At 40.8% G+C, this 15833-nt stretch overlaps 1 protein-coding gene and 1 long non-coding RNA gene across 2 annotated transcripts; both read left to right on the top strand.

Moving 5' to 3' along the window:
- The first annotated feature begins 161 nt into the window (after positions 1-161).
- Positions 162-10126, top strand: mettl14 (methyltransferase like 14). Its single transcript, XM_039814309.1, has 11 exons — positions 162-397; positions 1015-1103; positions 2845-2932; positions 3809-3886; positions 6155-6242; positions 6327-6417; positions 6570-6711; positions 7529-7621; positions 8922-9038; positions 9239-9449; positions 9589-10126. The coding sequence occupies exons 1-11, from the start codon at positions 332-334 to the stop codon at positions 9888-9890; spliced, it is 1365 nt and encodes a 454-aa protein (XP_039670243.1). The 5' UTR covers positions 162-331; the 3' UTR covers positions 9891-10126.
- A 793-nt stretch (positions 10127-10919) lies between these two features.
- LOC120562263 lies at positions 10920-12684 on the top strand. The gene is made up of 3 exons (XR_005639729.1): positions 10920-11546; positions 12333-12466; positions 12642-12684. It is a non-coding gene; the product is annotated as an uncharacterized LOC120562263 (long non-coding RNA).
- Positions 12685-15833: the final 3149 nt, after the last annotated feature.

Below are 15833 nucleotides of genomic sequence, written 5' to 3' on the forward strand. Positions count from 1 at the left end.
CACTCAAACCGGGCTGCCAAGACTGTCGCGTGTGCAAAAAAGCGCCTCAGTATACATTATTGAGACAACAGCCATTGAGCAGTCGCAACCAGGTGTCTTTAACACTTTATTTTAGCGGCTAACTTAATTTACGTCGCCAAGGCTCCAAATCGAACCCGAGCGCCCCGGTGTACATAACGAGTACACCCATTTTGACCTTACCGGCTACATTGGCCAATTGTTTGCTAATAATATAAGTTACTGTTATAGCTAGCTAATCACATTTATATGAAAAGCTTTAATGTAACAACGACCAAGGGTACTAAGACAGTTAAACATTGCAGCTAAAGAAATGAACAGCCGACTGCAAGAGATCCGCGAGCGACAAAAACTTAGGCGGCAGCTTTTAGCTCAACAGGCAAGTGGACTGTGAGCCTCTTGTTGTTAGCAAGTAGCTAACGTTAGCTAAGTGGGCTAGCGTAAGCTATAGCTAACGTTATCTGTTGATCAACTGTGGAGCTGCTAGATTACAGAATTGTAATGAAAACAAATGTTCGACTATGTGGTGAACAAGGATGCGGTACTGTTGCATAAATAACGTTACACACATGGGTGATAATTTAGCTGATATATCCGCATGTTTCGCCATCGAGTGGACTGTAGGCGCATACGCACTGTACGTGTAAATAAATGAACGTAACATCAGCATGTTGAAGCTATTTGAGCCACTATAGCTAACGTTAACCTTAACACAATTGACGTCGTTGCATGACATGTCAGTTAGGATACATATAACGTTACAGGGAACTCTAACAACATTAATTTAGAGTAACGTTATATGTAAAAGATGTAAGATAAGATGGAACTTTATTCATCTCGAGGGAAATTGTTAAAACTGGAGCTACATAACAGCAGTACAAAATACTGAGACAGAAAACGTTGAGTACAACAATACATTATATAATAAAGGAGACCATAGTAGAATTTGAAAATATGTGACTTTGCACTGACTTTCTCATTCTTGTCTGACCACAGTTGGGAGCTGAAAGCGCAGACAGTATCGGAGCTGTCCTTAACAGTAAAGATGAACTAAAGGAGATCGAGGAGACACGAGAATCATGCAGGTAAGATATACCCCCAGGACGGTGAACAAATGTCAAGGATGTTTACAGGAAAACGCGTATCAGGGCACGATTGGGAGACATTAAGAAAGTAAAGGTAAACTTGGAAAGAGTACACGTGTTGCATTTTAGCTTTCCCCATGTTCTGCACAGTTTCTTAATTAATGAGGTGAACTGAAACAATGGCTCTCGTAAATTGGCAAAATGGCTACCCAAACAGGTCAGTATTAAAGGTGCAATATGTAATATATTTGCTGTATTAAATCCAACAGTTGATATGTCATCAGATATTAAGGAAACATGCTAATCTGAAGTACTATATTTTCTGACAACACTGCTAAAGCCAGTATTTTCTCCTTTGAAATTTCCATTCCGTGAAAGACTGTCTGTTTGTGTTTTGGCCTGTGTGTTGGTATCAACTGCCCATTTTGATAGCCAGCCCGGGTTGCCAGATATACCTGTAAAAACACAAACCCAGCGCGCTACAGCTGTAGTACAGCCATGAAAGCAGCAAACAAACAAACGGGATCAATGGAGATAGATTCTACCCGACCTAAAACTAACAGTTTCATGACCAGAGACATAACAAAACCCAGGTAAATATTGGAGATGTATTCGAAAGATGAAGACAGCTTAGAGCCCAAAAGGACGCAGAGTTGGCTAATTCCCTACATAACAGGTAAGCATTAGCTTCAGGCTAATTTATCACGGCTACTAGGGACTGGCATTTTCAGTCTTTTCAACATTTGTGTACTCAAATTGAGTAACATAGAGTACTCAAGTTATTTACTCACAATAACAATTGAGATACAGCCAGTGAAGTGATCCCGACTGGTCCTGGCTAACGGCGGCATGCTAACACGCAATCATTGCTAACGTTACCGGAGGACCAGGCAGGCGGGCCACAGCTGTTTACAACATGTTCAGTGGCTGTAGCCGACAAACGGTGAGTAAGTTTAAGCCAATAAAGGGTGGCTGTAAATTGAGTAGAGAGGACCGTTAGTTTGCGCTGTTTTTAGCGGTTATTGCCGTAATTTTAAGTCAAGAAAGTGTGTCTGTCAGTCGGGTAGAGAGGACAGCGAGGTCATGCTGTTTTAGCGGTTGTTGCTGTCATTTTAGGCCGAGATAGGGGGGTTGTCAGTCAGGTACAGAGCTCTGCGTGGGCACGGCCTTTTATGACTGTCAACATAGCCAGCATCTAACGTTAGCTACTCCACTGCGCTGTGGAGTAATGTCTGGCTATGTGAGACTAGTGTCTAGCAACATTGTTGGATGCTGCGTTCTCAGCCTGGCAAGCTCTGTGAACTTCGACTCTCCAGTATTTTGAATTTGTACTGCAGTAACTATTTTAAACGCTAGCTGTCAGTATTACATATTGCACCTTTAAGAAAAAGAAGAAAGGAGGGGTGCAATTGAAAGGAGGAATGTTAAAGATTTGAATATGCTACATGTGAACACATGCAGGGACTTAATGGCATGAAGAACACAAAAGCTTCTAGTCCAAGCTGTTTTAAGTTCTTTGTGCCATTTAGTCCTTGTATTTGTGCATATATTGAGCAGATTAAATACACTCACTTTTCGACATTCAATAGCTCCCCTCGTTTCTTCTTTAACATATTTTCGTAAACATTTGTCCATCTTGCTTGCCAGTTTTGTCCTGTCATTGTCAGTGCTAAAATGTTGATTTTGTGCTTTACTAAGCCATAGAATCAGGGAATGTATTTCTGCTGTTTGTGTTTTGCAGAGCTTCATTTGACAGTTCTGTCGCACCTTCCAAAAGAAAGGCACAGACGGAGGGAGAGGACACAGAGGAAGATGTGGAAGAACAAAAGGTGATCATTATGAATCTGCATGGGTTAAAAAAACCTGGTTAATATAGCACTTTTCAAAACAAATGTTAGTGATTTAAAGTATAAAACCACAATTACATTGACAATTTAATCAAAATACATGAATAAAGCCTCAGTAGGAAACAGCAAAAGCAGATAAAACAAAGAACATGTAATGGATGAAACTTAAGGACAAGCCGGGGAGTGAGTATGTATGAGGGAGGATTTCAAATGACAGACTGAACAAACTGCATTTTCTCAGGCAGTTTGTTCATCAGGGCAGTGGAAACAAAAATGTGGTCCCTCCTGGTCTTTTGTCTGTATTTGTGGCTTTGCTCCATTTGACAGGTTGTAGCTGCAGGCTGTGAACACAAATCTGGCCACCATCCAAATGTTTTTTTTTTTTCTTTTCTCAGCAACAGAAGCTGTGAACATGTTTACATTTAATTTTTATGGGGGTTAGGGTGTAGGTTCTATCAAAATAAATATTTCAGCATATTGTGGAGCTTGAGGTTAACTATGAGTGACTTTGGGGTGAATATGACATTGGCAGAATAAGGGGGTTGATATTGTCTCTGCTTACTCTTTTATTTTCCAGCTGACTGATTTGAAACTGAGAATCTTGACTATTTAACTGTAAGCCCTTCAATAGGTTTTATGTTTTTCCCTCTATTTGTTATCCCAACTGTCTCTACTCATTTATTTGTTAGTATAGGTAGTAATGTTCTCATGATTTTGATTCCACTCGTATTTTTTAAATTGCTTTATCATCAATTTCTTTTCAGTTGTATTCATCTACCAAATACATATGCCTCTCATGCAGATAAAGATTCTGTTCATAGACAAACATATTAACCTCATTGTGTTGTTGTGTGTTAGGAAGAGGTCGAGGTGCAACAGCCGGATGAAAGCAACCCATATGAGGAAGTGTACAAGGACTCAAGTACTTTCCTTAAGGTTGGACAACTTGCTGTCTCTTTCTTTTACACACGCAATGTCTCTTTTATATCGTGTCTCACTAATTATGCTGTTGTAGCCTGTCAAGCAATGTTTTTATTTTTCATTGAGGTAAATACACTGGTTTCCCGAATGTAGAAAGAAGCTACATTAGAAATGATCAAGAAAACCGATGGTAAAAATCTTTAAAGTAGTAGTATTGGGCACGTTGGTATTGATTTTGTGTTACCAGTTGTGAGTATGTAAGCCATGACCTTTATAAGCAATCTACAATTGCAGTGGTAATACTGGTAATAGGCCTGGGCGATATGGAGAAAATTAGATATCACGATATTTTTGACCAAATACATCGATGTCGATATTGTATGGTATGGAATTAGTTTTTAGATATATAATCATCAATAATGTGGATATAATGACTAAGTGGGTAAGGCAAATAATGGAACAGTTAGAACACTCTAGTAAGTTCAGAAAATTACATCACTTTACTGTAATGCAGCTTTTAAAAATCAGGAAAATAGCATTTATGCCATATTGCAATATCCACAATCTAAGACAATATCTAGTCTCATATTTTGATATTGATATAATATCAATATATTGCCCAGTCCTACATTTGTGGGAGAGCAGCAGTAAGAAGAGACTCATAAATCTCACAGGTGTTGAGATGAGGCCTGACAGCTCTGTACATTCAAAGCATTTTTGGAAGTGGAACTAACCGTAATGAACTGCTGTTGTATATGAAAGGGAGGGGCTCGCCCCTGCTCACACCACATACTTTTGTGCTGATTATGCTTTTAGCTTGTGAATACTTTTTTGTGGCATTGTGATTTAATGTGGAGACACATTGTATATTTCGATATGTATTGTATTTAAAGATAGTTTAATCCATAGGTCTAGTAATTTGCGGTTTTAAAAGTGAGGATGGAATTTTGTTCTTTTATCATGTTCAGGTGCAATAACAGTTTTGAAGGATTCCCACTGTCAATGTGACATCTTTTATTTAGAAAGTTTTTTTTCCTCATATAAAAAAAAAGATTAAAACTCAATATTCAGAATATTAATATAGCAGCAAAAAATATATATATATTTGCTATGTATAGATAAAGTGGAGTAATGGCGTACTGAGCAGATTAAATCTGCTCTGTTTTAATAGCCGGTCTGGTCGTGTGTGCTGTTAGAATATATTTGTGAGAGTAAGCTAACAGGTTTGTAGAGTTCATGATTTTGACCTTGTTGTCTCGTTTCCCTGGGTTTTGAGAGGCCATCTGGTTTTACAGTGATTTGACATTACAAAAGGAGGGTGAGATAATGCCTGAAATGAAAAGGTCTTCTCTGATCAAGGGGGGGAACAGGCAACAAGATCAGGGTTTTGTAAGCGCATGATATGTGACACAAAGTATAGTGGAATGACCTGACTCTTGGAGAACTCCGTAAGTTTGAAGGAGATTAAAAAACACAGAGGTTCAAATTCAACAATAGCAGCTTGTCTTTATGAGCTGAGAATGAGAAGTCGAGGTCATGTTTTTGTACAATGTGTTACATATCGTTAGCCGGCTGGAGCCAGAAGATCGGGACTATATCCAACTGATAACAGCACCACGGATGAAGCAGAGAAAGTGGATAAAAAGTGAGGGTTCTGGGTTAGCCGGCATCAGATGCTGGGGGAAACTCTGTCCGTTTGCTAGGTTTTAGCGATAGGCTGTTTTGTCTTGAAGTATTCTGATCCTTGTGCACAAGATTATTGTATTTTGCAATATCATTCACTAAAGCTTTATTAACTTTAACTGGACGAATCCTGAGTCTTATTTTGAATCCTGAGTCTTTTCCTCTGATCTACCAGTAAACGAACACTATTCAGTGACCATAGAATTGTAGTCAGATTAAGTCTGGCCTTTGTAGGGCCAGACCGATCATCGGTCACATTTTAGAATAAAATCCTACAGTGCATGCTGTGAAAAAACGTAAACTTTCATGAATTTGGGAACGGTCTGTGAGCCATGTGAAGGCAGTCCCAGCCTGCTGTTTTTTTTCCTTCAGTATTTCGAGTTCAGCCCCTTTTTAAATAATATGTATTTTTAGATATTGCAGAAATTGTATTAGAACTTGCAGTTTCGATTAGAGATTTTCCAATTTCATATGTCAAGCACTAAAATGCATCAATACACATCAAGCTATTCATTTTTATTTTGTCTGTTTGTGCAGATATATTTTTCTTTTTACCCTCTCTCCTGATCATCCTATTTATCTTATTTCATTCCTTTTCAGGGTACCCAGAGTTTGAACCCTCACAATGACTACTGTCAGCACTTTGTCGACACAGGCCACAGGCCACAGAACTTCATCAGAGATGTTGGTAAGTGTATGCTTGTGTGGGTTTGTTTCATGTACATGTGCATGCTTGTGTGTAGTTCTGACCTGGTTGTCATCTGTGGTTCAGGCTTGGCTGACCGATTTGAAGAATACCCAAAGCTTCGAGAGCTGATTAGACTGAAGGACGAACTCATCTCCACCACCAACACCCCTCCCATGTATGTTAACTGATGATGTGAATATTAAATTAAATATTTACCTGAATGCCAATGTGATTACACCCAGAGATAATAACTTGACTTAAAAAGAGTTGAGATGAAGTTGGCATCAACTATTTTGCGATTTAAGATGTGTGTGTCTGTGTGTTCAGGTACCTACAGGCTGATCCAGAGCACTTTGACCTGCAGGATTTGAAGTGCAAGTTTGATGTAATTCTTCTTGAGCCTCCCTTAGAGGAATACTACAGAGAATCAGGCATCAGCCACACTGAACGCTTCTGGACCTGGGATGATGTATGCTTCTTATACTGGTTTGCATTAAGCAGTTTGTGCTAGTATGATGTGAATAGATTCGTAGATAGAACATTGCTATGGCTGGTTCAACAAAGAAGGGAGGCTATAACAGTTATAAACTGAAATTTAAGGTAAGTAATAATAAATGCACAGTGTGGTGTAGAAGTCAGTATGATGTATGGAAGTGTATGAATGTACTGCTGTGTGAATGAATTAGGGCTGCACAATATATCTTTTGTTTTTCTTCAACTAGCCTAATATACACATCGCGAAAGGCTTTAACATATTGCGATAGACACAAAACAGATTTTTTTTTTTGTGTTAGCTGAAAGAAAATATCTGTAGAAAACTGCACTTTTTTTTATTTATTGTTTTTAGTTGTGCCTTTTATATTCAATATAATGTTCAATTTGTCCATTAAAGAATGTTGGAAATGATTTCCTTTTATTTTTTTTAAATTCAACAAGCAATTTGTTGTATCTTAGAAGAATAAGGAAAGCAGCAGAAATGCAGAACTGAGTACATTTTAACATCTGTTTATGTATCGCGAGTAATATAGTTACCGCGGTAGTCAACGTTATTGCATATCGCATATTTTCATATTGTTCAGTCCTAGAATGAATGTAGTCCCGTGGTGAAGAGATCTGCACACTGGCATCTGGGCAGGTTGGCTTAAATAACTTCCAGGAACACTGTGTACAGGTTCTCCCTCATACAGATAAGAATCTGCAACACGCATACACACCATTCTGCATGAATGATTATGGCGTTGTGTTCTCTCACCCCTATTTTCCTTGTCTGCTCTCTGTTATTTTAGATCATGAAACTGGAAATTGAGGAGATATCAGCTCCACGTTCCTTTGTTTTCCTCTGGTGTGGCTCTGGTGAAGGCCTGGACTTGGGCAGAATGGTAACGTGATCCCTCATTCAGTCAAAGCACACATTTAATTACAGGCAAACTCTTACTCGGTGTCCAATAATAGTACATCTCATATTCTTTACTGGTTTTGCAAATCAAGACATGAGTTTCAAGTCATTCAGGAACTCACTGGTTCAGTGTGCATCGGAAAACTGAGTTAGGCAACTGTTTGTGTGATGTTATGACAACCGCTTTAAAAACCTTATACGTCTGTTCATACCACACTATTCAAGGCTTAAGCCCCATGACCGAGACACCATGGTTCAATTCCAGCAAGCTGACAAACAAACCGTATTCTTTACCTGTGACGCATGTCCTCTTTTGAGCTTGTCCGTATCACTGAGTCACAGTCTGTCTCTCTGTGTTAGAAAATAGATTTTGTAACTTTATGATTGACATTGGGAATGTGGATGGGTTTTCCCCATTGTCTGTCCATTCTTTGGGGTTACAAGGGCTTGGGTAGTGAAACAAAAAATATAAATTTGTATTGAGGCCAGCTGATGATGTTGATGTAAATTTTTACATTTGAGTTTTATATATTTAAAAAAAAAGTAGAGACAATGTGTGACTGCAAACTTGTGTATTTTGGTCTAATAAGAAAAGTTGTTCTTCTGCGACCCTTAGCTCACGCAGTAGAGTGTGCGCCCCATGTAGGCTGAGTCCTTGGTAGCTGCCAGGGTTCGAATCTGACTTGCTGCCCTTTGCTGCATGTCATCCCCCCTCTCCCTCCCCTTTACTATTTTCAAGTTGTCCTATCAATTAAAGGCCATTTTATGCCCCCAAAATATAAAAACAAATAATTGTCTTGTATATTTTGCTAGTGCCATTATCAAAATGCCAAAAAGAAAAGCATGGACAACTTTAGGAAGGGAAGGCTGATCTTGTTGATTGTAAGATACATGTAACAAAATAACAAGATACCAGCTAAACTGGGAAGCCAAAACATGATGTTTTGTGCAGATTACTCAGAAACCTTTATGTACTTAGTGTAGAGAATCACTGGCATTATTGCTTTTAGAACCACAGAGTAGGTCATGCACTTTTCAGCAGTTAGAAATCTGTTTGCCTGGAATCACCGGACTTTTTTAATTGAAATTTACATTTCTGATTTGCTACATGATGTTCCATACAGTAGATGGGAAGGGAAGCCTTACTGTGCATGCACTGTGTTGCATGTCTGCATTAATCCTCTCAGATTAATTAAAAAGATCAACCTGTAAATATTAACAGCCACAAAAGGAGTACTTGTACACACTCCATCATAATACTTCCCCTATTAAACCCATTTCAGTGTTTGAGGAAGTGGGGCTTTAGGCGGTGTGAGGATATCTGTTGGATCAAGACCAACAAGAATAACCCAGGGAAGACCAAGGCACTGGACCCAAAAGCAGTATTTCAGAGGACCAAGGTACAGCAGAAATGTGAAATATGTGTTCAAGTTAATGTAAATATTACATACCGGTAATCTAAGTGCGATATGTTTTCCTTTCAAATCTGTTGATGTAGATGTAAGATACATAATTTAATAAGAGTCATCTACACATGACAATTGTAAAGTTAAACCAGTTCAAATTGTATATCATGATGTATACAACATATTCCCTCCAGGAACACTGCCTAATGGGAATCAAAGGAACAGTGCGTAGGAGTACTGACGGTGACTTCATCCATGCTAACGTGGACATTGACTTGATCATCACCGAGGAGCCTGAGATGGGAAATGTAGAGAAGCCTGTGGAGATCTTCCACATAATTGAGCATTTCTGTTTGGGCCGCAGGAGGTTGCACCTGTTTGGACGAGACTCAACCATCAGACCAGGTGAGATGGAAACACTCTTTCCTTTCAAAAAGTTCGGTAATAACTGCATGTTGTAGGTTTGCTTTTAGTTTTGTCTTCCTCCGTGCCTCTGCTTGTTTCTAAGTACCTAATTTTGTTTCTAATTTTCTTCTCTTTCTAGGCTGGCTGACTGTGGGTCCTACTTTGACAAACAGTAACTTAAACCCAGAGTCCTACGCCTCACATTTTGTCAACTCCCACCTATCTGGCTGCACCGAGGATATTGAGAGGCTGCGGCCTAAATCTCCCCCTGCTAAGCTGAAGTCGGACCGTGGTGGCGGAGCACCCAGAGGGGGGCGTGGTGGGCCAAATGCAGGAAGAGGCGGAGACAGAGGCCGTGAAAGAAACCGGCCAAATTTCCGTGGGGACAGGGGAGGGTTTAGGGGCAGGGGAGGGCCACATAGGGGCTTTCCACCTCGCTAGAGGAAAGAGCTCATGCCAACCAGACTGATGCTAGGAATCCCCATCTGCATTATCTGCAAATACAAGCTCATCTGTAATGCAGTCGGGGTATAGTATGATATCGTTTTTATGTGACAGCTGAGTAGATTAGCGAATGTGATCAATCTTTTTGAATATTTTTGTTTTGTTTATATTTTTTCATGGATATACTTAAGATTGAGTGGGTATTGTTTGAATAAACATTCCTTTCACTTTTTGTTTTCATGTTTTGTGGTTTTTGTATTGGGTTCTGTCTAGTCCTTGAATCTTAAAGGTGGCGCTTCCGTCCTAATTATCCTTTTAAATGAAAGTTTGACTCAGGTATATTCACAAAAAGACCCTAGGTTCCATTTTGGCAAGAGTTACGCTTTAAGGTTCAAACATCAATCAAGATAGAGGATACATAATTAAATAATAGGATCCATACGTGGATGAACCGCCCAGAAACATCATAATGGGATCATCTAGCTCCAATACTAATATGTCACATGCTGTGAGTTTTTGTTTTCTTTAATGTTTGTCACTGTCTTGCACCCTTTACATGGTATAAGATTTGAAGCTGTGCATTAAATATAACTGTTCACTAATGTGTGAGTGTGATTGAAAGTCAAATATGAGCAAATTGAACAGTAAAAAAAAAACACTATTGTAAAGATAAAAGAGGATTGTTGTAATTTTCAAACAGACAAAATATGTCATTTCAGGGGGCGATTACACTGTTGCTGGAACAACTGATTTATTTGCTTATCATATACTGTAACTTGACAGCTAATCAAACACTGATTGTTCTCTTATACAACTGCTTTTGTGGCCAAAGTATTTAACATGAGCATCAGCTCCATGAAAGCTGATTGGCTGTTTTTGCTCTTTTCATGCTCTGGCTGCCTGCTATTGAAATGTTGGTTGCATGCTGAGCATGTATGGAGAATGTCAACCATGCAGACTTAAGAAAGGGGATCATTTTAGGAATGCCATGCATCTTCATTCTTAAAGAGCAATGTGCAGGTTGAATTCATAACTGAATTAATACTTAATGTTGTCTGAAGAGGTCTTTTAAAAACACATAAGTAGAAATTGCTATGTTACACAAACCCTAAAGCAGAAACTTTGATGAAAGGGTGCCCATTTTTAAGCTAGGCTCTGAAATAGCTTTTCCCGCTAGCAACGCGTCATATGACGTAGGCAGAGGTAAACAATAGGTTTCTTCTCACTCTACAGTGGTGAGAGAGAGCGAGCTATAGAGAAAGTTTATGTAAGTCATAATGGTAAATTATGTGCTGGTTGCACAAAGTCCAGCCTGTCAGGAAATCGTGTACATAATTTTCCTTGTAGGAAAAGCAAGGTTTTTACGTTTTTGGGTGCGTTTTGTGCAGGTGAAGTGAGCAGACTTCACTGCCGCGTCTGTCACCACACTCGTCGTTTGTGGCGCTCATTTCACTACGGAGAGTTATAGACCTGGAGATTTGTTAGAGTCTCGGATGGGATTTTGGAGTAAGGACAATGTGAGGTTATTACCGATGCTGTTCCCTCGGTGCACCACCATCAAAGCTTTCACCTGAATCTGGCGCGGGCAGGACTGGAGGACCAAGTGCTAGCACTTGCAGAAATTCCATGCACCGAAAAAGAGCTCCTAGCAGAGTAAGTCTTACTTTTAATTCTTGTAACTCTTAATTTGGCTGATTTCGTAATGTTTTAGTCTAATAATTTCAGAATAAAGAAGTGATTTGAGCGTGTATGTATTGGGCAATCCACCATCTAACTAGTAACATACATGTTAGCTTGGCTATTGCATTAGCAAACATTTGGTAGCTGATGATTTGATGACAGGAGTAGCTAAAATTGCGTCTGAAATCATTCCCTCATCTGGATTAAAAATGCGCTGACTGCAAAATCCTAGCATCAGTGCTTCAGTATACAGAGAGAGGGAGAGACTGAGCTTTAGAACAGGTTTTCGTAATTGTCTGCCTTGAAATCAATGCAGTTTGCATTAAGCTAGCTATGAGCTGTTGGCAGCTAGCTAGCCCAAACACCCCCGTTTCCCCCGCATTTTATTAAGCTAGCTATGAGCTGTTGGCAGGCAGCTAGCTAGCACAAACACCCCCGTTTCCCCCGCATTTTATTAAGCTAGCTATGAGCTGTTGGCAGGCTGCTAGCTAGCACAAAACTCCAGTTTCCCCTGCATTTCAATTCAGACCATTCTCCCGCACGATTTTGTATCCCAGTAGGCTACTCTCTGGTAATTAAGAAAGTCCAAATTGATATATTAATCAATATGCTGAAATCTCCTAGATTTTGCCACTAGAGGTTTTGACACGTCAGAGCTGCTTTGGTTTTATTTCTCTTTTTTTTATTATTACTGATCCAGTTGGTAACTGAGCTTGTATCCTATTTTTGTGAGTGATTTTGAACCTCCGTGTTTTTCAGATTTTGGCAGAGCGTGCAGCCAGTAATGAAGGGATAGATGCACCTGACAGAGGGCTTCTCTCTACAGGATCCTGGGCCATTAGTGCTTCGTCGTGGGTCACAGTGCAACATCAGATGTCTGCAAAGCTCATCAGGTAGTGTAACTTGTATCTATCATTAGCTGTATATGACACATAAACATTTACAAATTACTTCTAATGGTAGGAAGAAGACATTTCATACTGGACTGTATTAGGTTGTATGTGTTGTGACCACTGACTATGTGATGTTGTGCAACTCTTTTATTTATTTATTTTTTTCGCCTAGCAGTTTTCCTTGGACTAGGGTGGCCCCTAAATCATGGCTGCAGCTGTCGCCGTGGTCCTGCTATGCACGTCCTGCTACACCATGAACTACTGCAACTACTATTTATACTCGTAGTTCAATTATCTTTATTGTGACTATTATTGCCACTGTTCATCACACCCCCAACCGGCACCGTCAGACACCGCCTACCAAGTGCCTGGGTCTGTCCCAGGTTTCTTCCTGAGAGGGAGGTTTTCCTCGCCACTGTCACACTGAATGCTTGCTCTTGGGGGAATTACTAGAATTGTTGGGTCCCTGTAAATTATAGTGTAACAAATCCAAATTATAGTGTAAATTAAACCTACTCTATTTGTAAAGTGTCTTGAGAGAACTCTTGTTATGATGTATTAAAGTTGACAAAGATGAGACTTTATTGATCTGGTGGTGAAATTCACAAGCTACCTGCAAAGTCAAACTAAAGTAATGCAAAGGTAATGTAAAGCATTACAATTCAGAGACTGTAATATAACTAATTACTCTGAAATGACAATAACTAGTAATCTATAATGAACTACATTTTGGAAGTAACTTGCCCAACACTCCTAGTTGCTATCAATTAAATTATGAATACATTTTATACAACAAGACACTTTGTGATTGTGTTCATTTTGTGAAAAGAAAATCTATTTATTGATTGCCTCCCTTCCTCTGGAAACTGCCTCCTGATTGCGGCCACAACACAAGCTGGTATTGCCTTCCTGATCTCCCTGCCCAGAAACCCATATGTCTATCAGTCCACCTACCTGTAGGCTGTGTATCGGAATTGCCTAGAGAATGATAGGGGTGCAATGTTGATATTGATAATCCTGTTAACAGTCAATATGATCAAGAGTGATACTTATTTGATGTAACATTTTCAGTTATTCTATTCCATAAAGGTATGTATGCACATCAGAGTTTAAAAATCTGCTAATCCCTCAGCATCAATAATGCACATTAGATTAGATTATACTTTATTGTCATTGTGCAGAGTACAAGTACAAAGACAACAAAATGCAGTTTGCGTCCAACCAGAAGTGAAACAAAATCAAATATGTATAAGTAAGTGTAAGTAATGAACATGTACAGATATGTGCAATGTAGTAGGAGTAACATAGTAGTAAGAATATAGATATATATGCAGGGTATTAACAGAATATATTATAAGAAAAACGGAATAAATATGGATATGCAGTATGAACCATATAGACAGATATGTGCAGTGTGGTAACGTAAGAATAAGTGTACTGTATGTGCAGGAGGAATAGTATGAAGAGCAGTAGAATATGGCTATATATAAGTAGTTACAGTATGTACATTAATTATTTTTGATACAGTTTATTTGTTTAGAAAACTGACGACTATAATAGAAGTGTATAATAATATAATAGTGTTATAAATTAGTCTCGTCTAAACATACTCTGGTCTGTTGGCTTGGAGAGGGCCATACTCCTGCCTGAAGTTGAGGTATGCGACCTGCAGCGAGAACGATAGTTACGTTATTGTAACTCCAGATTCTATGAGTATAGGCGTAGCCCTCTAAGCCACGCTATGGGTTTATCCCTTCGCGCGCGCAGTCGTGAAGATTTTCTTTCCCGCCCTTGCGTGCCGCACGGGCTTCAACTACGTCCGCAAATACTGTATAAAAACAGGGCGGACCCGTTGCTCTGCTCCCAACATCAGCTTTTTCTTCCGCTAATGCAATAGGAGCAGGTGGCCCGAATCTTAGAGGGCTACGCCTATACTCATAGAATCTGGAGTTACAATAACGTAACTATCGTTCTATTTCGGATAGGCCTTGCCTCTAGCCACGCTATGGGTTAGGGCGAAGCTGATGTAGTCAATGCCACCTGCGACAGATCCCACAAGTGGAACATAGACTATAGACTATTTTCCCTTACTGTCACTTATCTCTCATGTGTGGCGGCAACGACCTGTTAGCTGGCTGAAAGCCAGCCGAGAATGCAGTGCGCACGATTGATGAGGGAAATACATGATTGATAATATGGGACGCCTCGAGTTCCTCCCAGACACCCAGAGTGGGGGAGGGGAGGGGCAGGAGAAAACATAAAGCGGCACATGGCCGATTGTATAATAGTGACAAAAACATATACATATGTACATAATATATACAATTATACATACGACGGGTCTCAATCGTCGTTTGAGAAGAGAGGACCGAGTGAGTCAGGGAGGGCTCCGACACATCCCGCAAATAGAAGCGGATGAAAGGGCATGGAGATGCCCAAGAGGCCGCAGCACAGATTTCAGCCACTGACATGCCTCTGAACAGGGCTGTCGATGCAGACAGACGCCCGTAGAGTGTGCCCGGCGTGCCCTGGGGGGGCCACCTCCCGTGTTATAGGCCTGGGTGATAGCCTCGCACAGCCAGTGGGACAGGCGTTGTTTCCGACAGGGCGCCCCCTGGGAGTGTTCCCTGTAGTGAACAAACAGCTGCCGTGTTCGCCTTATGGCGCGCGTGCGTAAAACATACTGAGATAACGCACGCACCGGGCACAATCTGTGGGAAGCCTCCTCCGCGTCGTTGTTATGAGGCGGGGGAAAACCCTGGAGGGAAAAACCCTCGAACCGAAGGAATTTGTTAAAATTTTTGGTGTGAAGGAAGGGTTGGGCTGTAGGGTGGCTGCGCTCCCCGTCCCCTCTGATTTAGAGACAGGATGGCGATACTGACAGCGCGCATATAAGTCGCTCACTCGCTTGGCTGATGTCAGTGCGGAAGGAGCGCCGTTTTTAGAGACAGCAACCTGAGAGGGGCTTGTGCCAGGGGCTCGAAGGGGGCTTCCCCAGAGCTCGGAGTACCAGGGCCAGATCCCATTGGGGCGTAAAGAACGCGCACGGGGGTTTCTGCCGTCGGACCCCTTTCAAAAATCGTTTAACTAGGGGTGCGCAAAAACCGTTCTCTCTCCATAGCCTACGGCATAGATGAAATGGCCGGCGCGTAGGCTTTGACCGTGGATGGGGCCAAGTCGTTATCTACCAGTGTTTGGAGATAAGTCAGTACGACGGGCAGGGGGCACGATATGGGGTCTGACTCCCTCTCTGTGCACCAGCGCTGGAAAGCGGACCAGCGCGCCGCGTAACACGCTGTTGTAGAGGGGGCTCTCGCGCTCTGAATGGTGCGCACCACGGCAGGTGGCAAGCCTAACCTCTGCAAGC

Source organism: Perca fluviatilis, chromosome 1, assembly GCF_010015445.1.
Source record: "Perca fluviatilis chromosome 1, GENO_Pfluv_1.0, whole genome shotgun sequence".
In the NCBI taxonomy this organism is placed as follows: Eukaryota; Metazoa; Chordata; class Actinopteri; order Perciformes; family Percidae; genus Perca; species Perca fluviatilis.

Excerpts from the sequence above, each read along its gene's own strand:
- mettl14 (XM_039814309.1), top strand. The coding sequence starts at position 332 with ATGAACAGCCGACTGCAAGAGATCCGCGAGCGACAAAAACTTAGGCGG. Across the intron at positions 1,104-2,844 it reads GAGACACGAGAATCATGCAG|AGCTTCATTTGACAGTTCTG; the intron begins GTAAGATATACC and ends TGTGTTTTGCAG. Across the intron at positions 7,622-8,921 it reads GCCTGGACTTGGGCAGAATG|TGTTTGAGGAAGTGGGGCTT; the intron begins GTAACGTGATCC and ends AACCCATTTCAG.